Below are 24745 nucleotides of genomic sequence, written 5' to 3'. Positions count from 1 at the left end.
AAACATTACTTATCTGTAATTTAATCTGTTATTTAAAGTGTCAAAATATCATGTAGTGCGACATGCTGTGATTGTCCAGCCACAACTACTGTTTAAAATTAGTCTATTCAAAATCATTTCCTGCCCCATTTGGAAATATTTATATCTGTATTAATGTTAATATAAACTTTGTTTGATGATGCCACATTTATAAGATATATCTTGCAGTGAAAATCTTAATTGGCACATTAATCAGTATCAGACTTTATTCCTTTCTTTGTTTTTTGACACGTTTATTTTTCTTGTTTTTCCGTACAAAATAAATCATTATTTTAGACCAAATGAGAGATTTAAATCAAAGAAACCAAGGACATCATTGAAATTCGTCAAACGTGGCTTTATTAAAGTGGTGCATCTGAAAGGTTATCACATTTTGGCCAGCCAGAGCAAAGTGAAGGATACAAAATCAAAATATTAAAATAAGAAACAGCACAGGAGCTTCTGATTCCATCTATGGATACATTTCTACATGCAAGCAAGATTAAAGATCCCGCAATATAATGATGCTGATAAAATCAGGGAAGTTTAAATGTTACACAGCAGGTGGAAAAGTTACAGACATGAAAAGGGAATTAGGGAAGAATACATTTGAATGTGTTACCTGACAGTTTAGTCATTTTAAACATGGTGAAGGATTGTCACGTTGAAGCAAACCGATATAAATCACTCTTTGATGGTGCAAAATTAACACGAAAAATTGATATTAAAGTTTGGAGTTGTAAACAATAAAATCTCAGCTGAAACTTCTTGTCATACCTTATGGCCAACAGTGACATCTACAAGTTTCTCTGTCTTTGAACATTTGTCAAGGTTTTATTACCTGAGCGCCTAAAAAATACTGAATTATTGTAATTAAAAATTCTACGTTTTGCACAAACTGGACTGTCAAACAGGTGGTGCTGTTGTGTTTACAATCATTTGGCTGTAAGTGTTTTTTATTCAATTGCACAACATCCATTCATCAACAGACTTTGATCAAAATGTATTAAACAAGGATGATTGTTTTACAATAAAACACATTTACTATTTAGTTAAGGGATGACAGTTATTTTGATCTGCCTACAACCGATTGTTGTTGCTTCAACATTGTCTATTCACCACTTTCTTATGCAGTCACAAGGATTTATGTATTACTTGGATGTCATTAACAATTTCTCAAATTTCTTTTTTGTCTAGAGATGCTTTTATAAAGAAAATGAGTGTCAGTTAAACAGTTTTTGTTTACATTTTAGAAAATGGATAAAAACAACAGTACTGGTTCATTGTCCAGTACCAGTCCTCGGCCCAGCGGTTGGGAAGGTTGTCCCACATCCATAAAAGTCATTTACCAGCCTTACCATCCATTTGATCTCAACACCTGACTAAACATGTGATTTTTTTTTGCATTTAAGAAAAAGATCAGTCAAAGCTATTAATTAATTCAATAATTCAGTGTCTCAAGGATTTTTAAGAAGTAAATGAGATCAGACTCTGTGGGTAAGACCTATACGTATATATGTCATCTCTCCTACAAGCAGATATGTCATCACATCTTATGTGTCAATCGTCTGAAGACATTTGCTCTCCAGCGGCTGTTATTTCCACTCAATAACTTTATCTGCTTCTGATCTTCACCACAAAGAGCTGACAGGATGTTTCACACATGTGCGCTCCTCTCCTCACCCGCCTTTCCATGTCAGAGGTTTTATGAAAGGAGCTCTTTGGAAGAAGTGAAGCTAAGAAGGGGAGGATGAAGGTGCTGAGGTTGTTAAAAATATAACATGCACTGGGCTTGTGGTCTCACTTTTTGGGGGGAATTCTTTCCATTTCTTCATGAGAGATTTTACTGTGCATGTCACAGGAATTCTTTCCACATCAGATTTTCTCCAAAAGAAGATGAATGTTTTTAATATTGGCACAGAGACGTCTGTCACCGCCGTAGCAGTTAGTGAATGTCCGTACATTGCAGACTCATCTGGCATAGATATAAGTTTTTAGGACCAAAGGAGGAGAAAGTATTAGTCAGGTGGTTTCATTCCAAGACAGGGAACCACTTTCCTATTACTGAAATTACATCAGCTTGAACTTAGATTCCTCTATTTTTTCTTCTGCGTGGCTTTAACACATTAACAAGCATATCTACTTCAGAATGACATGATTACCTTTACACTGGGGGGGATATTTATATCTTATCTATTGGCAAAATAATGTCTCAAATATAGAACCCTTTTTTGTGTTTCTGCTGCTTTTCTATAAGTTGTATTTCAGAACATTTTTTCACTTCGTGTTCTGGGGTTTTAAGACCACACTTGAGGAGGAGCGTACACAGGAAAATGCCGTCGGAGAAACCTTTTGGGGGTCAATGTAGTTGTTTTCCAGCCTTAAGGCCACCAGAGTGGAGTCCCCGCTATGGTGTGGGTCACAGATACTTTCATCGGGTATACTCCTGAAAAACAGCAGCAAGCTGTTGTTAGAAACATCAACTGAATATATTTAATATCAAGTTCCCCAGGGAAGCATTTTGGGTATTTAGTTTTTTGTGTTTGTGGATTTCATCAAGCTGTTTTTTGGGAGTCTTTTTTGACTGCACTGTAACTGTTTACCAATACAACATACAACACAGTTTTCTTGGAGCCCAAGTGTAAATTCCCACCTGCAGTTTGTCATCTTGGCTGCAGTAACATGTTTACACTTTGTGGTCTGAAATAAGTTGCTGGAGAATATGTGCGGTGACCTGAGTGTGATGAGGTGATGCAGAGGTGGAAATTTGAAATCAGCTTGTTTTGTCTCCCGTTGCCAGGACGACACACCAGCCAATGAGCTGTCGGCCTAATACCGTCTGGAGATGTTGATGCGTGAGTCAGCCGTCTGCTGAGACTCATGTTCTCCTGTTATCGTTACATCCCATCTTGTCTGCTGGATTATTTTTGGGTTGATTGTTTATATCTTCATTCTGTAGCTAATTCTGCCTTCTTGTCTTCTGTAATATTGTATAATGTACTTTAATGAATTACTAATGTAATACTCTTCAGGCAATATTAATTATCTGGTTGTTTTTAGTGATGTGAACAGTCTATGTACAGTACATAGCTCAAAGCTGATCAAATTACAGGCAGCTGAGCCATATGCTAAGTTGTTTTTTTTGACAGGCTTGCATGTCTACCAGATAGGATAGCAGATATTTTTGTATATTCTGAGAGAGAATGTGTAGCTGTATTACTATACCAAATTTCAGTTTCCAATGTGGTGTAGTTCCTGAGATATTAAAAGCTGAAAATGGAAGGAAAATAAAGACAAAAGAAAATGGACACATACCCCCCTCACTAAATTCGCCATATCGCAAAAAGTATTCATTCAATCAAACTAAAAATATACAGGGTGCCTATTGAATAATCATGGAATAATTGCTAAAAAAATTTTTTTTGTTTTTTTAAACCGCAGTGCTTGAGCTATTTGTGAAATGACATGAAATGACCCATATAGAGGGTGGATAGATTTAGGGCAATAATCATTCTTGTCAATAACCAGGTTCCTCATTTTGGGGTTTTTCATCTCAAATGAGGATTTGCTTAAACCAAACCGGGACTTGTTCAAACATTCACAAATTTGTCTGAGCAAATATAAATATTCGACACATTTCTGTTAAAGCAGAGACATCACATAAAAACTGTCATACGGTGCCTCCATACCTGATCCTGTTGTTGTTGAGTCTGAGGAAGTGTAAGTTAGTCATCTCGATGATGCCAGACGGCACAGTAATCAGCTGGTTGTGATCCAAACAAAGCTCCACCATTGAGTGGTACGAGCCAAAGAACGACTCGGGTTCGATTCCCTCACCGTCCAGTTTATTGAAGGAGAGGTAAAGGTATTCTAGACCAGGATCCATGTGGGCAAACACGTAACCTGAAAAAGATGTGAGTTCATGATGTTTATGATTGTGCTGCTAAAGCTTTGTTAAAAGGCTTTCCTTGCAGTCTTTTAAATTTTAAATTTGTTATTTTTTCTGGTTAGCTTAGTATCCCTTCTTTGCTGAATTAAAAAATCTGTCAACTTAATTCTGCACTTTTTTTCATAATTATTTTTTTTTTATTCAGCATTTTGTCTTTGAAAAATAATTATACTGAAATGAATCAGTTACAAATGTCTGACTTTCCTGGAACATAATCATTTTTCATCCCTCAGTAAAAAAGCATTTCCAGTTAATCTCCCCTTCCTAGTTGTTAACACTGACACAGTGTTTGTGGTTGGTGTTGGTGACCTCATGAGCAATTTAGTTTGAGGATTTAACCCCAAAGTATGCAGAGAGCAAACAAAAAAGAAAAGTCTGAGCCAACAAACTCAAATACAGTTCATTTCATTTCATCTAGTACCCGCAGTGGAAACTGCACACCCACCTGGTATCCTCTCAATGTGGTTTCCCACCAGGACTAAGTGGACCAGCGACCTGGGCAGGTAAGATGGAACCAGGTAGAGGTCGTTATGGGAGAGGTCAACAGACTCAAGGTGTCTGCAGAGGAGGTGATGAGAGAGATGTAACCGTTTTTATTCATCTTAAATTAAACTAGCAACATAAAAGTAATTTGTCTAAAACGTGTACAGGCAACAGGTCTTCATTATAACTGCAATTTAAAAACATTCACAGACACAAGTAACACAGAAAAAAATCAAACACTATCAGGGAAGGACCCAGAATTTTTCAGTTTTCATAGCAAAGAGTTGTGGCTCTCTTTGAGATGTCATTACTAATCACGTAAACAACTACAGCGCTCCCACAACCACGTGTTACACACAACTTTTATTGTCGTACCTGTGGTTGATCCAAGCCAAAGGGGCAATCCTGGTCTCGTCCAGCTTGTTGTGTTTCAGAGAAACAACGTTTAGAAGACTCGTCTGATTAAAAACCGTATCTGAGATCTCCTCAATCAGGTTGTTGTCTAGATGCAGCTCCTAAATGACAGGGACATTGAGTGTCAACCATTTTGGTACCACAAGGCATTACAAACAAGAGCAGTCAGAGAGAGCAAACTCTGCCAAATCTTTTCTTTGCCAGTTATTTGCAGTTATCCGAATCAGTGATCCTGAACATGGTACTGTGATCATTCACTCTTGAAAGGTTTGGCAGAAATTTCTATCCCCATTAATAACCAAATAGTAGGTCTATATGTATGGACACCCCCATTTTTTTCAAAAAATCCCTAATGAAATGCGCAATCCGGATCCGATCTGTAAGAAACTCGTTGAGGTAATTGAAAAACCAAGCCGACCAAAGATCGGTTAGTTACGAACTGAGATATTAATTTTTGAAATTTCACCAATGATAAGAGATATGATTTTTTTTTTTCATGCCGATACAGAATCATTATATTGTTTCGGATCCTTTTTAGATTTATTTGGAATCTTCCATGGCGTAAGGTCTATCTTCGGTTAAAACTTTGTCAAAATCCGTTAAGATGTAATCTTGATATCAGACAAACAACTAAAGCAAATAAATGCCAGTGAAAATATGACCTTGTCGAAGGTTAATATTAGCTTTACATTGGATTTAGTACCATGTATAAAAGTGACCTGAGTGCTGTTCAAACTGTCTTTAACAGGTCACATATGGGCAAATAAATCTGACATGGCCTGTCGTCTGAACGTAGACAAAGTCCCCCTAGATCATGTACAGTATGTATAAATCTAAATTGAGATCTTTATGAAAGCAGCACTTCTGGAGTTAATGGTTGAGTCATTATGATGAGTCTCATTCACAGATGTTGGGACAAATTCAAGGTTGAAAATGTTAAGCCAACCCCAAAATTGAATTCAAGGAAAGCCTAAGGTGTGACCATGAACACACATTGAGAACTTCTGCATCATATCTAATAGTGTGTGTTTAATGAAGCAGTTGATGAGCTGAGTGAAACGAATGACACGAGTAAAGACCTTTCCCTTAATGAACTGCAGATTTTTAAACAGTTATGGCTTTTTTTTAGGCTTCTCTGTTCATGTGATAATGGACCATATTGGGACAATTAGGAAATAGTCAGATTTTCCTGCTTTCCCCTCACACCGCAGGCAGGAATTGGTTAAGGCCTTTAAACTTAACTTGTTCAGTAACATTTACCATGTTGTGTGCTCTGATTCGCCACACTGAGAATTTATGCATTCGAATCAGATCAGTTCAATTGGTCATGGGTTGCTGAGAATAACTTTGAAGTCCTGATTATTAAAAAGATGTAAAAAGAAAACCTAAAAGAATAAAGATTCAAAGTTCCCAAAGATCATCCCAATATTGTTTTAGTTTGAACATCTGAGACAGTTTAAAAATAAGTCAAAAAATAAGATTTGTGCATTTGTGGAGTGTAGTGTTACAAAAACACACACTAGTGTGTTGGATTTATTTGACTAAATCATTAAAGTGAGGCTTTACATGAGCTGTGACATCACTCTGTCATTCAAAATAGGTTAAAAAGTTCTGAAAATCTATTTCTGTTTGGTCAAAACACGAAATGCAGACATTTCATATGTCATGACATTAAAGTAGCGACACCGGTTTTCCATGGTAGCGGAATAGAATGACAGAGACGTTGAATTCACGTTCTGAAATAGAAAAGATAATTTTAACTTTTTATTAATTTATTTTTTTAATCTATTTATTTTATTAAGATCAGGCTCCAATATGACACGGAAATACTTCACATGCATGTTTTTGAAAAATTGACAAATATGTAAAATTTCACTCAATCTCTTTCAAAATCTTCACTACGTAATCACACTGTTGCGTGACATTTTGTGCAAAAATGAAATGTAAATATCTATAGAATCCTCGCATACAGGTTTGGGAACATATCATGCATTATCATGTATTTTTTTCCCATAAAACAGGTGGCTGAGAGTAAAGCAAGTTATAGCAAATAGACGAATTGTTTCCCACGATGAAATTTCATGTGATTTGAGCATAACCCCTCCCCTGGGTTCCGTTAGTCATCTGAAGCATATAAGTATAAATTAATAACAGTAGTTGACCCTATTTAGCATGTTTGGTATGTTTTTGGGTAGTTTAACAGTAAAGTCATCTAAATATGGAAAGACACTGAAACAAAAACAAAACAAAAAAGTGTAAACTGACGCCGAAACAATTACACTGAAACAGAATTGGGACATTTTTTAAACGGATAATTGGAGTCCGTATTAAAACATATTTAACTTTAAATGTTTTTCTCATTTTGGTTTAAATAAAGTCACACTATGTGAGACATGTTAGTGTAATACATGAACCGAGATTTGACTTCCTACCAGCAGGGACTTGGGGAGGCCCTGCGGTACAGTACGGAAATGGTTCCTCCCGAGTCTGAGGTAGGAGAGCTGGATTAATGGAGCGAAGGCCTGAGGATTTACATTTCCCTCACTCAGTAGATTTTCTTCAAGCTCCAGAATCACCAGACTGCTCAACTCTGGAAGATGGGAAAAAAAAGATACAGATTAATGTCACAGTCTCGGAGCTGGAAAACCAATTATGATCATTCACCAGTAAATACAACAGGACTATAAGCTTTTGTCTGGAGAAATACACAGAGGAATCAATGAATGTTAGAAGAGAGTATAGCATTACCCTGGAAGCTGTTTTCATCCAACCCTCTGATGCGATTCTCGCTGATCTTTAATTCATGCAGGGTCGGAGGAAGGTCAGGGGGTACGGCGTCTAAAAGGTTCCCGTCCAAGTAGAGCCGTCTGAGCATCTTTAGTCTCTGTTACACACAAATACATACACACTTTTAGAATTTCAATCCTGTGATGTTTAGTAAATGTTCAGCAGCACATTTGTTGCATTCTAAGCTGCCTTGCAGGCCCTGATAACACAGCACAGGCAGAAGTTGTATTTTATTTTTGAAGAGTCGTAGTCGTGTATAGTGAGAATTTCACCTTGAAGGCATTGGGATGGACGCCTGCAGAGGTGAGTTTGTTTTTCTTCAGGTTGATCCATTCCAGGTTGGGAATCCCATTAAAGGCTTCTGCTGGGATGGTGTTGATGTTGTTTCCTGCAGGTGGATCAGTAAATTCAGTCTTAGCTCATCAGTATTTTTATGATTGTTTCTGGTAGTTTTATGTGTGAGAAAATATCAGGATCTCAGTCTCTTTGGTCTTGTGTATCCCTTCTTTTTCTAATCATTAAACTGTGATCCCTCTATATACGGCTCTTTTTGTTCCCAACTCAGTCTAAAAAAAATTCAGACATTTTTACCAATTGTTTTGTCATTATTCAATAGGCACACTTTTTCACAATTTTTAGTTTGATTGGGTTAACAATTGTTGAGATATGGCCAATTTATTGAGCGGGGTGGGTCCTTATTTTTCTTCCATTTTCAGCTTTCAATATCTCAGGAATTACACCACATAGGCAACTGAAATTTGATCTGCTATACATCCTATCTGGTGGACATGCCAGTCCCTCAAAATTGGAAAAAAGTGTGGCGGGGTTTGAGGCTTGAACGTGTTTGGGCTCCCTGTAATTTGATCAGCTTTGAGCTATGTAGACTATTCAAATCAATAATGATTAGCCACATATATGCGTTAGTTCTTTGGTGACATAAAATCCCAAAAATACTTGTTTTTCCTATTTTCAGTGGCCCATATGCATATGGGAATGTAAGAAGAAATCTGATCACTGTTTAAAGGTTTCTCTTTCTTGGGATATAAAAACATTTTTTTTTCATGTACCTTAATTTTTATCTTGGACCCCAACTTTGGGTTATTTCACAAGACGCAAGTATAGAAAAACCTAAACATGAGGTCATTGTAGCTTATCTCTGTGTCTCATAATCATTTGTTGTTGTTCATTAATTTATTTTAGCAGATCTTTTTGTATTTTCCGAGAGTAGGTGAAGCTTTATTACTTTCCCAAATCATACTACTAGTATATAGTAGATAGTATATACTCATTGAGTGTGTGGTACGTTAGTGTGACATTTGGAACACAGCCTGTGCGTGTGTCGTGGACTCACCCTCTAGACTGAGGGACTTGAGCTCAGGGATGGTCAGTGGAGGGAAGTGAGTCAGTTTGGCATTTTCACACGTCACAATGACATCAGAGATTTCACAGCCTTGAGGGAGGCTCACAGAATGAGACGCTTCTACTTCCACCTCATGGTCGATCACATCAGGAGGTCTGGGGATGGGAACAGGTAGGAGGCCCGGCTCCTCTGGTTCATCTGGTGCCTTTGGAAGCATCTGAAACACGTCTCCTCTCAGCCACACTTCCTCCTCCTCCTCCTCTGCCACCAGAGCCAGCATTTCCTGCTTCAGTGTTTCCGCCTGCATCCTCCTCTCCTTCATCTCCTGCTCTGCCAGCTCTTTCCTCTTCCTGTCGTCCTCTTCCCATCTCCTCCTCTCCTCTTCCTCTATCTGTCTCCTCCTTTCCTCTGCTGCCTCTAACTGTCTAGTTCTTTCCTCCTCCTCCTCTAATTCTCTCATTCTCTCCTCCTCTCTCCTCTTCTCTTCTATCATCTGTCTTTGCCTTTCCTCTTGCTCCTTCCGTTGTTTCCTCCTTTTCTTCCTGTTTTCATCTTTTCTCCTCAATCGCTCCTCTTCCACACGGTGATCTTCCTCCTCCTGCCTCAGTAGTTCCTGGATCTCCTCCTGGGTACGCAGTGTCACGGAGTCCACGATGTCAGCTGGAACTGGGGAGTCACCGGAAAGGTCAAGGCTGAGGTCGAGGTCTGGGTGGGGATTCGTAAGGAGGAGAAGAGAGGGAAAGCAAAGGAGGAAGGAGACAGAAAAAGAGGAGGAGGAAAAACTACAGTGAAAGGGTATTTATGAGGGAAGGACAGACAGTGTGTGGCGGACAGACAGACAGACAGACAGACAAAGACCAGATTGTAGACGTTACAGAGCCCAGTCCTTCTGATCTACACACAGGCAGGTTCTGCTGTGTCTTCATGAGAGACGGAAGCTGCTTTTCCACCGAAAAAAGTCACAGAACTTTTAGTTTGAGGTGTTTATCTCCTCAGAACTAGATTTGCCTTGTGTCCTGTTAATGCCTGCATTTCAACTGCATTTTGAATTTCTGCTACTACATGTCATAATACACTTTATTTGCATAAATGTAGAAGCCACTAAGGCTGCATTCACACCGGTTTAGTCCCAGACGCCGTCCGAATGGGCGGAGGACAGCTGATCATTTTATCACCTTGGTTTGGCTCAGTTTACGTTCAGAGCGCAACTTCTGATCCGTTCCAAACAGCCTTTACTTCACTCTGAAAGTGGTTGTATTCATGGTGCTCCAAAAGGCGCCTTTCTATTGGCGGTATTGGCTCTACACGGCTCCACACTCCTCGCTTTCGGCACCCAATACTGTTTTTCTGGAGCGTTCCCATTGAGCAACCGCCTGACAAGTGAAACTGCCAGACTCCACGGATTGTACTTATTTGCTGCCATCTTGATAAGATCACTAACAAAAATCAATGGTGGCCAAATGCTTCATCTCTCTGCGTGAGTTGATGACTCTACGCTGTGATGATTCTCATACCCAATCAGTGTCTGCTTTGTGCCTACGTCACATTTTCAGACCAGAGCTGCTTTTTTGGAACTTCACCTTTTTCCTAGTGGAAACGTGCAAAAAGAGAGTACAGCTGAGCCAAGTATAGCCGATACCGCCAGTGGAAACGCGCCTTAATCGCTCTAGGCTTTGATTGGAAACGCTCCAAGACCAACAAAAACGATTGCTCTAGAATTCACCGGTTTGATCCGCTCTCTACTTTGTTTGCGTGTTCACACCAACCAAACGAGGTGGACTTTCCGAGCAAACAGATCTGTTTTAACAGCTCTGAGATCCGTCGGTGTGAATGCACCCTAACGTTTCCACAAATGTAAATCCTGCTCCTCCAAAGTCCCCAATCCTTCAAAAGTACTTCATCCTAATCGGGGAAAGTCCTCAGCCCTGATGAATCAACCCTTGATAAAAATGTCCTCCCATGGTTCCAGAGGTTGAAATACAGTTAGTTTCTGGGAAAGTTCCTGTGGTGGAAATGCAGCTTATGAAGACACTTTAGACTGTGTGTGATCATAGCATCTGTTAGTGGGTGGGATTCATAATTCAATAAGTGAAGTGAACATGTATTCCTCTACACTGATGTGTCCAGATCAAACTTGTGTCTGCTAGCTCTGCAAACATCAGCTTGAAAACACAATGCTAATCTATTCTGATAGAATACCACAACGTTAAGTCCTTCTTCAATCATGCGTAAATGTAAATACTGAAATAGATTTGGTAGATGTTAGAGTTGCCCTTGCACACACGGATTCTTGTCTAAAATCTGTAAATTGCTTTGCGTTTTTTAAGGCTCTCACATAATCAAATTTGGATTGATGTGATGTAATAACGATGATATACAGTATCTTCTAATGTGAAAGGCCACATATGAGGTGTGTCTAAACTTTTGACTGTTCAAAAGGAAGACGTTGGCTAACAGTCTTGAGTTCTTGTTTTTTTAAACACAGATTCTACACTTGTTTTTTATTTCTAGTGTATGATGATGACCATGACAGTGTGGTGCAATCAATCCCAGACACGTTTTAAAAACATGTGGTGTCTCCCAGCAGGCAGGCGGTTCTAAAACTCACAACATGTGTATCCACTGTTTTAAAATGTGTCGACCACATTTTCAAAGCCATGGTTAAGAAGGAGCAACATGCCGAGACCCCAGAGTTAGAGATGTATCAACTTCATTAAAGTCAGGAAACTCAAATTAAAACTCACACATTAAATTTAATGTAGTTTGTGACCAAACAATTGTTTGTCTCTTTTTTGTCATGGTTTTATCTGATATTTTAAAGCTCCTCTGGTGCCTGTGGATGTTGCACCATGGTTTTGGTCACATGTTGTGTTTCTACCTGGCTCTATGCAGGCAGGGCAGCAATCCCCGGTCAGGGTGGGGGGAAACGGGCACGGCGCTTCAGGGCAGCTGATCTCATCACACACCACCCTCCCTCCGCTGCACAGACATGTCACACAGGGCTTCGGAGACCAGACGGCCTGGTCGTACATGATCAGACCCTGGTACACACACTGACCCTGCTTACCTGAAACATATACAACCACACAGCTTAACACTTTATTTAGAGGGACATCTGATAACAAATGCAACATTTCTTCATTTCTTTTATCAGTCAGATAAGAAAGTCAAACTAATATCATAGCTCTGCCCCTGCTTAGCTAGTGTTGCCTTGTGCTAACAAAACAAAACATTTGGCACGTGTCGCTAGTATGGAATTTCTTCACAGTCTCAGAGCAAAACAGCACATTAAGCGTCTGTAACACATGCGAGTATGAAACAGCCGCTGCACAGACTGTCCAAAAAATCCTGGTAAAATATGGATGAAATGTTCATTTTCCAAAATGTTTGTTGCATTTTTTTTATCTTTACAGTTAAACAGATGCATGTCAGATGTACTTTTACACCTTATTTGTTGTAGTTTTTACATTTAGTAAATGAACAGATCTAGATCTAAAACGTGTCTTCTTTATATGTCTGTGGATAAAGTCAAAAGTTTAAGTATTTATTTTCAAGCAGGTGCGTGTCATTAATTATTGCATTTTGTTTTGATTAGCATGTTTTATGCAAAGTTTTATTGAACTTTTGAGGAGACAACAAAAACACAATATCAAATGAATTTTGTGTGTATCGATTTTGACAAATTATTATTTATTATATTATTATTTCCTATGTATCGAAAGGGAGAGAGGTTTGAAATGATCTATTTATTGTCCGTTCCTGATTGGGAAAATCTTACCAGGCTTAGAATATATAAATTTCCCTTTGTCTCTGACTTTGGAATGCTTTTATTATAATTCTTAACATATGTATGATGCATTTTTTATGTTATTTTATCAGACTTTGATGGCAATGAGAAAAGAAAAATAATGTGTACATCATATGCACGATAATGTCAAACTTATTAAAAACTGCATGAATGTCCCAGATTCACTCCAGACAATAAAACTTGATGAAGTCTTAGAAAGTCACTCATAAATAACTCCATGACTTTAGGCAAACACATTCACCCTGCTCTAAACACTGCTGTTTCAAGGCTTTGTGGAAACGTGAATGAATGGCTTTTTAAACCCGTTTTATTTGCAATGACGAAACCTAAAACACTCATCACTCATTCGCTGTCCGGTTTTATTTTCCAGCTTCTCAGACCACAGGTTATATGTTCAAACATATGTAGACCAGATATGACTAAATGGTGACCCGGGGCCACGGGCCACATGTGGTCGGGTCCCCAGTTTAATTCGGTTTGACCCCCAAAACAAATGCACAAAATGACCCCAAAAATACGCAAAATGACAGAAAGGACAACAAAAATCAAAATGAAAGAAAAAGTAAATGAACAACAAATATCCACAAAATGACTCCAAAAACATTTAAAATGACAGAAAAATACACAGAAGGACAACAAAAAGGACTCCAAAAACTCAAAACAATAACATACTGTAAATGCTCAAAATGAAAGAAACATTACTTCCTCTCTGGTCTTTGGAGAGAGCAGACGTGTTTTCCTTTGCTCCGATAACACGACCTTGGCTACAGCTGGCTACAGCTGAACAGCCTGAACAGCCTGAAAAACTGGGCCCAAGACTGAAGGAAAATGGTGAAAAAACCGCAGGGAGGCCCTTCAGAACCCAATTCGGGTTTGGAAGAGGTCAAGGAGATGATACGCGAGGGTCTACAAAACCTATCTGCCGAGATAAAGTCGTTGGAAAAGACGCTGGAAAACTCACTGGAAAGACTACAAAGCGAAACAAAGGTACTGAAAGAAAAGAATGAAAGAAATGCTGAAGAGATAAAATTGTTGAACGCGAGGGTTGAACAGCTGGAACAAAAGGAAAGAAAGATGTCATCATCACAGGCCTAAAGATAAAACCCAGGAGTTACGAAGAAACAAAATCGATTGAACAACAGGTCATTGACTACCTGAAGTCGAAGGACATTGTCCTGAACCCTGACAACATCAACTCCTGCCATCTCCTGCCAAAGAAAAATGATAACAGAGCTGTAAAAATAACCTTCACGAATATAAAATTCAAAGGAGAAATAATCAAGCAAGGAAACAAATTCAAGGGAACGAAGGTGTACATCAATGAAAACCTGACGAAACAAAATGCAAGCATTGCATGGAAAGCACGCCAAATAAAAAAAGAAGGAAAGATTGTGAAGACGTGGTCAAAAAACTGCAGGATTTACATCCAGGAAGAAGAGGACGGAAAACCAGTTCTCATCAAAACGATGGACAACTTGGGAAAATACGAAGGATCCACCTAAACAACAACATTACTGATGGTAATCATGGATATGGACCCAGATCTATATAAACACTGGAAACAAAACTCAGACTGTGATTATTTTACGGAGACCGAATTAAATGTGGAAACCAAGAGTAAAAAAGGTCTGTCATTTATTCATTTTAATTGCTAGGTGGTGGGGTGATTAAGGATTACATTCAATTTAAATTCAAAGTGTTTATTGTCATATGTGCAGTTAGAAACACGATTTTTTTTATATACAATGAAATTACTACCTTGCTTATGAACTAAGATATAATAATGTGTTTATACAAGTTAAATCTAACAGTGGAAAATACAACACTGCCAATAAAACTAACAACAGCAGTTAGAAACACGCTTATGAACTAAGATATATTACATTAAAATACTACTTTGCTTGTGAACTGGGATGTGGTGATGTGTTTATACAAGTTGGATCTGATCCCATCATCAGACAGTGGAAAATACAACACTGCCAATAGAACTAACAACAGCTGGATTACCCTTGATGTAGAGACAAAACAAGGTGACATTGTGGATGAAAAGGGAAGAACCTTCCAAACACCTTCGAAAGAGGAACTATTCTTGAACTGGAGGAATGCTAACAACGTCTGGCAGGGAACAAGGCCAACACAAACAAAGATAGAGGACAACACTGACTACAGATGAGAATACACAAAAAGGGACGTTCAGAAGAAATCAAGAATGTTTTGACCAGAGAGACATGTAAACCCATGTAAATCTGCGATGGTAAAACAGGGGACGGGACCCGGATAAGCAAACTGCTTCTCTCGTCTCCTTTTTCGGCATGTACAAAAAATGTTAAAAAAAAAGTGAATGTAACCATGTCGGAAATAAACTGAATAAAATAAAAAATAAAAAAAAAATTACGTAAAATATACACTAAATTACTCCAAAAACGCACAAAATGACATAAAAATAAAATACACACGCAACAATCACACTCCAAATCAACAACAAAAATGAACAAAACGACTTGAAAAATACATTTTTAAGAAATACAAAACCCTTTGTTTTTTCCTGTGTTAATGCTCAGATTGGTCATTATTTTAAATGCTGACATGAATGCTGATAAAGTGGCCCTTAGATAAGATACAATCACATTTTTGTGGCCTTGCTGTTATAAAAGCTGCACATCACTACTAACTTTGATTAAAATATATATAACATTAGAAACATGTTATGTGTTTGTCCACATATCTCATTATTACTTTGAAATAATCTCCTGTAACTGTTTGAATCATTTTGGCACAACTTTGACTGACTCGCTTTCAAACAGTGAAAAAACGTCTCCGTGGATCCAGACTTGAGTCAGTGCGTGAGTCTGATCTGTGGGCAGCGATTCAGAGATGTTAGAGCCGACAAACAGCCCCTCTCCTCTGTCTGCAGCCCCTGCTGTAGTAATTAGTGTGTGTGCGTGCGTGTGCGTGTGTATCTAAAGCCTGTAGTTTACAATAATAAGCAGACAAAGCAGTGATTGTTTGCATAAACTTGAGCTTTCAACAGTGGAGCAGGTGAGAGGACAAAGCCTGTATGATTCAGGAGCAAAGGTGCTAAAGCACTATGATAGAGCCGGAAGGGGCTCTGGGGGACCTTTTGTAGCTCTGTCGTGTCTGTCATCAATGCTTTGTAATGCTATGCTGAGTGTTAGACACATAGAAGCACAGCTATTTGTCTTAAATCCTGTCTGTATGAACTGTGTCCTGTGCTGACAGTCACCCTGTCATCTCAGCGTACGCACTCATACTTTAGAGCTTTTCTTTTCTCTTTAAAATATTGTGTCACTGTCACCAAAATCTCCTCATGTCTCAGTGAATTGCAGGACTTTGTGTAAATGACACAGTTAACATGAGACATTCAGTCTGTTTGGGTTCAACCACGGATTTAAATAGTCTATGTTGAAGACCCTTTTTAAAATTCACCCTTTGAGGTAAAATAGTCATTCATTCAATACTACGATGGCATATTAGGGCCACATTGAAATAAAATAAAAATCTAGGCACAACGAGATTAAAGTTGTACTATTTTGAGAATAAAGTTGTATTTTAATAAAACTTAATTGTATGAGATTAAATTCATAATATTTCAAGATTAAAGTTGTACTATTTTGAGAATAAAGTTGTAACTGTATGAGAATAATGTCTATCTTAATAAAATATTTTTGTAAATAAAGTCGTATCTTAATAAAATTGTAATTTTATGAGATTAAAATCATAATATTTCAAGATTAAAGTCATAGTAATTTTAGAATAAAGTGAGAGTAAAATGTGTAACTTCATGAGAATAACGTTGTATATTAATAAAATTGTAATTTTATGACATTGAAGTCATAATTTTTCAAGATTAAAGTCGTGATATTTTGAGAATAAAGGTGTAATTTGATGAGAATAAAATTGAAATACAAACAGGATCTTGTCTGTGTTGCAGTCACTCATGCATGTGGAATGTGGAACATTTAGTGAGATTATATTTATCTTTATGTTTCACACATGGTGAAATACTGAGCCTTTTGGCCCATCATCACCTCTGTTATCTGTTTAAGGATTTTAAAGACACTTTGCAGACGTTTGCGTTTGTTCCGATGGAAGAACCAGACTGATTTGGTATCGTGTTGGTTGCTTTCACTTCAACAGGGAATTCTGAGTTTTTTAAGATGCAACTCTTTTCTCATAAAATTACAACTCTATTCCCAATATATTATGACTTTAATCTTGAAATATAATTACTTTAATCTAATAAATTACTTTTATCTAATAAAAATACTTTAATCTAATAAAATTACTTTATTCTCATAAAATTATGACTATTTTCATAAAATTGTGAATCTATTCTCAAAATATTACGACTTTAATCTCATACTGCTCAAATTTCTTTTTATTTTAATGTGGCCCTACCACGACGTTGTAGTAATAGTGTCAACCACACACTGTTCTTTGCGAAATCGTCAGCTGTTCTACGTGAAACGATCCTACATGTTGATACAAGAAAATGATTCTGCAAGAAAATATCAGCAATAACTTCATAAATCCATAGGTATACTGTATGCCTTCATGTCAGTAGGTGGCATTAGTAAGTGCAAATGTGGAGCTTTTATTTGTGTATGAGAAGATGAAAAACCTTGTGACTGTGGATTATAGATGAGTTGTGTTGGTATTTTGTTAAAGATGCACTCTACACCCTTTCATAGTTTCTTTTAACTTAAACAGAAGCTGGGCTTTATGCTGCACTGTTGGGTTACGGGTGTGATTTTTGTTTATTTGATTTCTTACTGCGTTACAATAAATTCTGCAGACGTGTGTGTTTGGAAGGACTAACCTGTGACTGCGCTACAGTTATCTTTAGAAATCATTGGTGTACATTTGGAACAAATCAACATTTCTCACATATTATGTTATTGTGAACTAAGGGCGCTCAGTGCCCACTGGTTTAGACCTCTACCAGCCTTCTCACTGACCTGGGATGACGTTGTAGGTGACGTGCTGCTCCTGGAGGTTTTTCAAGGGTTTCAAGAAGGGGTCGTTTCCATGGTTTCCTGCAGGCACTGGGATGTATGGTGCAGGTACCGTTCTGGTCTTCATCGGTCGAGGACGCTCCTCTCTGGCCCGGTGAAAACCTGCAAAGCAACAAACTTACAGTAATATTGTTGCTCAACTTTGGCCTGTGGCTCAAAATGTTGATATTTTTAAAATTAATGCATTTTACTTTTGGTTTATCGTTAAATATTTGTGTTGGAACAAATTTAAATGGATTTAAAAATGGTGTCCTGTGGGACATGTATTGATGAACGTGCATTCAAATATTATTTACATATTTATCGTTAGTAATAGTTATTAAAAATAATAATTAAACAGTATACACATTGTTAATGTTGTTGATAATACCATCCTTGTTGTTTTTATTTTTTGAAGCATTCCTATAGGAAATGATAATAGCCTCACATGCTTATTTTGTGACTATCACACATTTACATACAAATTTTCTCCATAAACAGATATTGAGTGATAAAAAAGTAAAGTAGACAGATGTCAAATCTCACTTAATATCTTGTGTGTTACAGCGAGTGTATGCAGCGTAAATAAAGGGAAGAAATATAATAATTACTACAGTTAACAAAACAAAAATATTTGAACTGACATGAAAAAGACGCAGGAATGGGTAAACTCAAGCGGAATTGAGGAAATTTTGAAACTGAAAATCAGAGCCTCACTCATCAGTGAAAAGCAAAAGAATACATTTTATCAAAATGAATGAAACGCATCTATTTAATCATGATTTAAATCATTTACAACCAGAATTGGTCTCTCCTTTGTTTTGCTGTAACTAACAAAACAGTTGCTGCTGGTTTCCAGTCTGATGTGATTAGTAGTGCAAGCATAGCTGAAGGCTCGAAGGATGAACACTTGATAACCACAACAGGCTTTATGTGGCCATAACAGAGGTGTTCGTTGGCTCTTTTCCAGCGTTGAGGTAAACACATCTGCTCTTTAATTTAGAACACAAAGAGAGATGAGCAGTACGTGAGGCAGTGCTTTAATTTGAAGCTTCCACTTTATAATGAGGACACCTAGAGAGGATTCACAGCAGCATGGTGACGTTCAGACGGATACGTTAGTTTAGAATTTACACTTTTAAAATAATGTAAAACATTATTTTTTTTTTTAAATCATGTGTTATTTTCATTTAGGCAATGGCAAAAAACTTTTGAAAAGGGTAAAATTTGTGACAATTCTTCTGTAAAAACAATTGAAACACTAATTGTGCAATTACTGTACATATTTTAGAACAGTAACAATAGTTATTTAAGTGCAATGACATTTTTTCTATTTTTTATGCTCAATGAGCAGCATGCTCATTCTCGCACCATCGTAACACTCCCCCTACCCCCAACCCCCATCGTGACGTCACGGGGGTGAGCCCCCCCAGCTTGAGAACCACTGCTTTACAGAATAGTTTGGGTTCACGTTGACAACCTTCTTTAGGTGAATTTCTGCCACCTAGGGGACTGAGATGTTAAACCGTCCATGCCTTTTTTGGTCGATGAAAATTCAGCAAATTTCAGAGATTTCTGAACAAAAATCATGACATTAATTAATTTAGGTTTCGAAACAATCTCGACGCAAACTGAAAATCTGTTTCACTATTTCTGCTACAGAGAGCGGCCCTCGGTCTCATTTTGTGCGGCCCCCGAAAACAAAATTGTAATTCATGAAGTTGGAAGTCTCATGAAGCTCAACATAACCCATAACCCAAATGACAATGACAGCAAAATGCTCAACAAAAGTACACAAAATGATGACAAAGACGCACTAGACAACCACTTAAACACAAATTGACGTAAAAAACAACAACATATATAAAAGGACTTCAAAGACACACAAAATGTTAAGTAAATTGCACAAAATGACAGAAAAATGCACAAAATAAAATGTAAAAAATATGACAAAACGGCAACAAACATTTGCCATATTGACAAGAAAATAGACAAAATGAATTTAGAAAACACAAAAGAACTACAAAAACAAAACCCAGTTGTTGCCCAACGTCCTCTCAGGTGTCAGAGCTAAGCCGAGATTATCCCACCTTGTCGCTCCCTCTTCCTCTTCCCTCTGTACTTCTCTGCATCCGGGCCTCGGGGTCTGTTTCCGGCCTGAGCGTCAGGAACTAGCTGCACCACTAGCAGCCACAGACTGGCCCCCAGCAGCCACCACCGCATCCCTGCAGAGTAGACCACGACAACAGTCAGCTTTATTCTCTCACAGGTGACCAAACAGGACAAACTATCAGCACAGAAGCTTTTTACCTGCAACAGTGTCTCAGAAAGGGACCCTCAGTGAGCTGCCCTGCCTCATATATGTCCTTGCTGGGGTCCTAATGGCCAGTGTGTGTGTCTGTGTGTGTGTGTTTAATGACTAGCCTGTGCATGTTGCAGTCCTGTCATTATTAAAAAGGAGAGATCTGACGGTAACTCACGCCCTCACATACCTGATCGTTTCTCTGCATGAGCCTGAATAACAGTCTTGAATCTGCACCTTAAGGTGAAATCTCTCTTTTATTTTCTCATTTTTGATACATTTTAGATTTTTCTTTAGCCTAAAATATTCCAATTTAAAGCAATCTAAGCAGACCTAAAACAGCGCCCTGTGGGATTCCGTTTTCACTATCAATTACTAATCGTCAAACAAAATACAAAAATATTGATACAATTTTTTTTTTTTTTTATTTCTTTTTCATTTGTTTGTTTCAAGCAAGGACAAAAAAGAAACACGTCTTTGTGTACAAGGAAACCCCAACAGAGAAAACAAATAGAAATGTTGAAAATAATATATGCGATTCCTGTACACTTATAATTGCAATATTATGTTTGTTTGAAAAGCAGTGGGAAAAAGAAAGACTTCCCACTCCCATTTCTTAATTATACGATTTTGATGATATGTGTTCCTAGTCTGTTTCTGCTTCTAGAAATATACAAAAGAAATACTAAAAAGAATAGAAAAACTGACTAACTAATAATCTGTAAGAGTTACAAGAATACAAATGCAAATTAATACAGAACACAACTTTATTTTATAGAAAACTTGAAAAACCAAGCACAGCTGAGCAAAGTGCATTTCTGAGAAATGGTGTAAATGTAACTGTAACTTATATCACACCAATACGGGATAATTAATATTATCAGAGATAATGTTGTTGAAATAAGTCGACTGAAATAAAGTAAATGTACTGTAACTAAAATAAAGACAATAGTCATTTGCTCCATTGAAATGATAGACTGTTTGTAGTTCTGGTCTGAGTAAAACTAATCTGCAGCTCCAAGGCTGGAATTCATCATTTCAGACCCTCCTTCCTCATCTCAGCACTGACCAATCAGAGCCAAGGTCCAGAGAGGGAGAAGATGGTGAGGGAGGGGAGAGATGGAAAGTACAGTTTTAGTTTCTGGAGGAGCAGGCTCACATGGAGACAGGATGGAAATTTGTGAAAAGTGTGTGTGTGTGTGTAATGATGAAACCATGTTGATGCGGAATGCTGAAGCCTGCTGTGATTAAGAGCCTGAAGCTCCACAAAGTCACAATCAAAGCCAATAAACTGTCACTAAATATCAGACAAGATGAGGTTTCTGTTTAGGGTTTGTTTCATTTACTGTTTTTTGTTTAGAGACGTTCTGCACTGAATACTTCAACTGGAAAAAGTGACTTTAGGAGTAAATAAATGCTCATGCATCAGGAACTTTAAAGTAGCTCCAACACTGAGCAGATTTTACAAATGGGAGATTAAAGCTCATATTTTCATGTACTAGCTTTAATCCAACATAAATGTATCTAATCTAATTGAAACTCGAGCTAGATTTAGTCAAAGTTGGTCTCCAGTGAGGATAAAAGTTGTCCAAAAACATCTAACGACCCTAAGGTTGAAAACCACCTCTTTACGCAGTTCATGGAAGCTGAAAAGTTTCCAGTTGTTCCATGGCCAGCATATGTCACCCTTTGAGCCTGTTTGGGACGCTTTGGATCAGGGTTCCACTTCCTGTTTTTGGTTCAGTGTATAAACTGTGAGCAGTCACTGGGGCTGTGTTATAAATGTCACACTAACATACTACTCATACTATTATGAGTAACAAATAAAAGTATGTAATGAGTTCACATTAGATAGTATAAAAACATTGAGCATGTGAGAAATACCCATGTATACTATATGGGGATATTTTTTAAGTATGCACGGTGGTCACACGAGTCATACTCAGCTGCCCCATGATGCATTGCGAGCAGAATGTAAATAATCCTGCTTCAAGCTAAAAATCAAACATCCTCTTTTCAAAACAAAAGTGCCTCTTCTTGTCTCCCATTAGTTTTATAACACTTTTGTAAATAGGGCTCTTGTTTTGAAGTTAACTGAATGTTTTGTCAGTAGCACATTGGAGGGTCTCTTAAAATCTTTGAAACGACAGAATGAAATGTGTTTACGTGAGTTTTATGGATCAAATGAACACATGTTGATATTCTACTTGGTCACTTTTTCATTTAAAATGTTTTCAGAACTTTCAAAGGTGGAGAATCAACAGATATTTAGTCTCAGTCGTTGCAGGTTCCAAATGCATCTTGGGAAATTTGGAAGTATACTTCAGTGGGAACGCTCATTATCCTAATCACACTAATAGTATATAGTAGACTGTATATACTCATTAAGTTTGTAGTGTACAGCAGTGTTTCCCAAACTTTTCTGTCTCATGTTCCCTCCGAGGCCTCTCTTCACATTAGGAGAGCACCTTCATCACTTCAATTTAGTAACTGTTCTTGTTTTATTTACATGTTGTTAACATATTGGCCTCAGTTTTGTTTATAACAATTATTGTATATCAGAGAATATATTTACCTCATTTTTTAGTAATGTGCATAACATGTTAGTAACAATTTAGTAGGATATTAAGGCCACAATATTGTTTATTGTCAACGGGTGAAAAAGATGTTGAATGAGCATGTACAGTGTCTGAAATAGGCTTAAGAATGACTCGGCATGTTGTAAATAGATTCATCAATGTTTCCAAGTACCCCTAGGGGTACACGTACCCCTGGTTGGGAACCACTGGCTGGTGTGCAGTACGGAGTGTGCCATTTGGAACACAGCCTGGGTATAATGTTCTAACACAGAGGCTTGCAACAATTTCTTTTTGGCAATAAAAGGGTTTTTATCTTGAAGGAGGTTTAAAAATGTTAAGTATCAATATTTTATCACTTCCAAAAATAAGTGGTAATAGTTTGGTTGTTAACAAGGTTATTTGTCAGTGTTTCCCTACTGGGTCAAGTTCTCATTTTGCACTTTTTAAAACTTCCTCTCTTGTTTTTTTACAGGGTTACCCTAACCCTAACTCTTAAACTTTTAATTCCTAAAAAGATTGAAATGTTTCTCTACTGCCGTTCGTGATACATTTTCATTCTTTATATTTCAGCGTTTGAGTTTTTCCTTTGATCTGAATCTTTGTATGCTGTGATCAAAGGAAGGAGCTGCTCCATCACTTTCTCTTTGCTTCGTCTGGCTGCTGAAAAAACTCCAACTTTCCAGCCTCTGAACTCTTTCCTCATGTCGGGACAAACGGCTGTAACTCGATCAAACGCGTACAGAAAGCCGAGAGAAGAATGACCCTGAGAACGGACAGACGGACAGACAGAGGGGGCGGAGCTACAGACAGACAGACACATGGATGGACAGACAGACGAGAACTGGACTTTACCAGCAGTTTGAAGGCAGCTGCAGGATTTCTGCGCAGATTTCTTCCCTCCTCTTTCCTCTTCAGGGTTCTGCAGGAGCTCCAGGAGAAATGTGTGTGTGGTGTGTGTGACAATACTGTAGTGTGTGTGTGTTTGTGTGTGTGTGTGTGTCACAATACTGTAGTGTGTGTGTGTGTTGGAGTGAGAGCATAAGTTGAGCAAAGCCAGGGTTTGTTCTGAGGCAGAGGGGAGAGCATGAGGAAGAGGAGGCAGACAGTTGTGTGTTCAACATACACACAGACAAGCAGCTCTAAAGCCTAGCAAAGGTCAAAGGTCATCCACACTCAAACATCTCACCTCTGTGTCACCTCCACAGATCCATGAGGAGCACTAAAGAAGCTTTGGTCCATTCAGACCTTGTTGTGTTTTACAACTCATGAAAGGGTGCATTCACACTGACTGGATCATAGAGAGGTTAAAACACTCTGGCATTCATTTGCTCTGATAGTCCTCCTCGTTTGGTCGGTGTGAACACGCAAACGAAGTCTAGAGCGGATCAAGAGGAGAATTCTGGAGTGATTGTTTTTGTTGGGCTCTGAGTGTTTCCAACCGAAGCCTAGAGCGATTAGGAAACACAACTGCTCTGGGAACGGATCAAACACCGGAAGTATCGGTGATGACGTAGAGCACACGTTATTGTAGGTGATCAGTGGAGCTTTAAATCCACTAGAATCACAGCAACTTGTTGCTGCTCCATTGTTGAATGTTGTGAAAGAACAAACAGAGAAGGAAGAAGTTTCTGGTCACTCTTAAACATTCACTTTGACTCAGAGATGAGCGTCTCTTCTTCAGGTTTCTGTGTCTTTGCCTATAGAAGTCTCTACTTTAGTAACGGACCATCAACTGGTTACTCATGGAACTGCACCATAGGCTGTTTGGAGCAGATCAGAAGTTCTGCTCTAAACATAAACCAAGTCAAACCAAAGGTGATAAAATGATCACCTGTCCTCTGCCCATTCAGACCGAGTCCAGGACTAAACCGGTGTGAACGCACTCTAAGACTCAATAGTGACATGATGGTCGTTAGTGTAACTGCAACCATCAGCCAAACCAGCATGGGAGCTGATGCTGTGACACGATTGTTTACGCGACTGTTTACTGCCAGACCTCTGCACATGCCTCCGCAGAACCAAACAGTAGT

The 24745-nt window shown here is 38.2% G+C and overlaps 2 protein-coding genes across 6 annotated transcripts in view; one reads left to right on the top strand and one right to left on the bottom strand.

Annotated features, from left to right (window-relative positions):
* The window catches only part of cenpp (centromere protein P), a 91559-nt gene that overhangs the window by 63604 nt on the left and 3210 nt on the right, over positions 1-24745 (top strand). The window lies entirely within an intron of this gene.
* ecm2 (extracellular matrix protein 2, female organ and adipocyte specific) lies at positions 356-23699 on the bottom strand. Of its 4 annotated transcripts, none has more exons than XM_028446184.1 (12): positions 23568-23699; positions 19925-20059; positions 17799-17957; positions 11890-12078; positions 9003-9716; positions 7924-8039; positions 7613-7748; positions 7297-7454; positions 4826-4965; positions 4413-4525; positions 3708-3921; positions 356-2464 (listed from the first exon to the last, which is right to left on the bottom strand). In XM_028446184.1, exons 2-12 carry the CDS (start codon positions 20055-20057, stop codon positions 2296-2298), a joined length of 2241 nt encoding a protein of 746 aa, XP_028301985.1. In that variant the 5' UTR covers positions 20058-20059; positions 23568-23699; the 3' UTR covers positions 356-2295. The 4 variants fall into 4 exon arrangements, with proteins under 4 accessions (XP_028301985.1, XP_028301986.1, XP_028301987.1 ...); XM_028446185.1 differs by having other exon boundaries at positions 9003-9677; XM_028446186.1 differs by lacking the exon at positions 11890-12078.

The sequence above is a fragment of the Gouania willdenowi genome, chromosome 5 (assembly GCF_900634775.1).
Source record: "Gouania willdenowi chromosome 5, fGouWil2.1, whole genome shotgun sequence".
NCBI classification, from domain to species: Eukaryota; Metazoa; Chordata; class Actinopteri; order Blenniiformes; family Gobiesocidae; genus Gouania; species Gouania willdenowi.
This window is presented reverse-complemented; position numbering and strand designations above follow the sequence as displayed.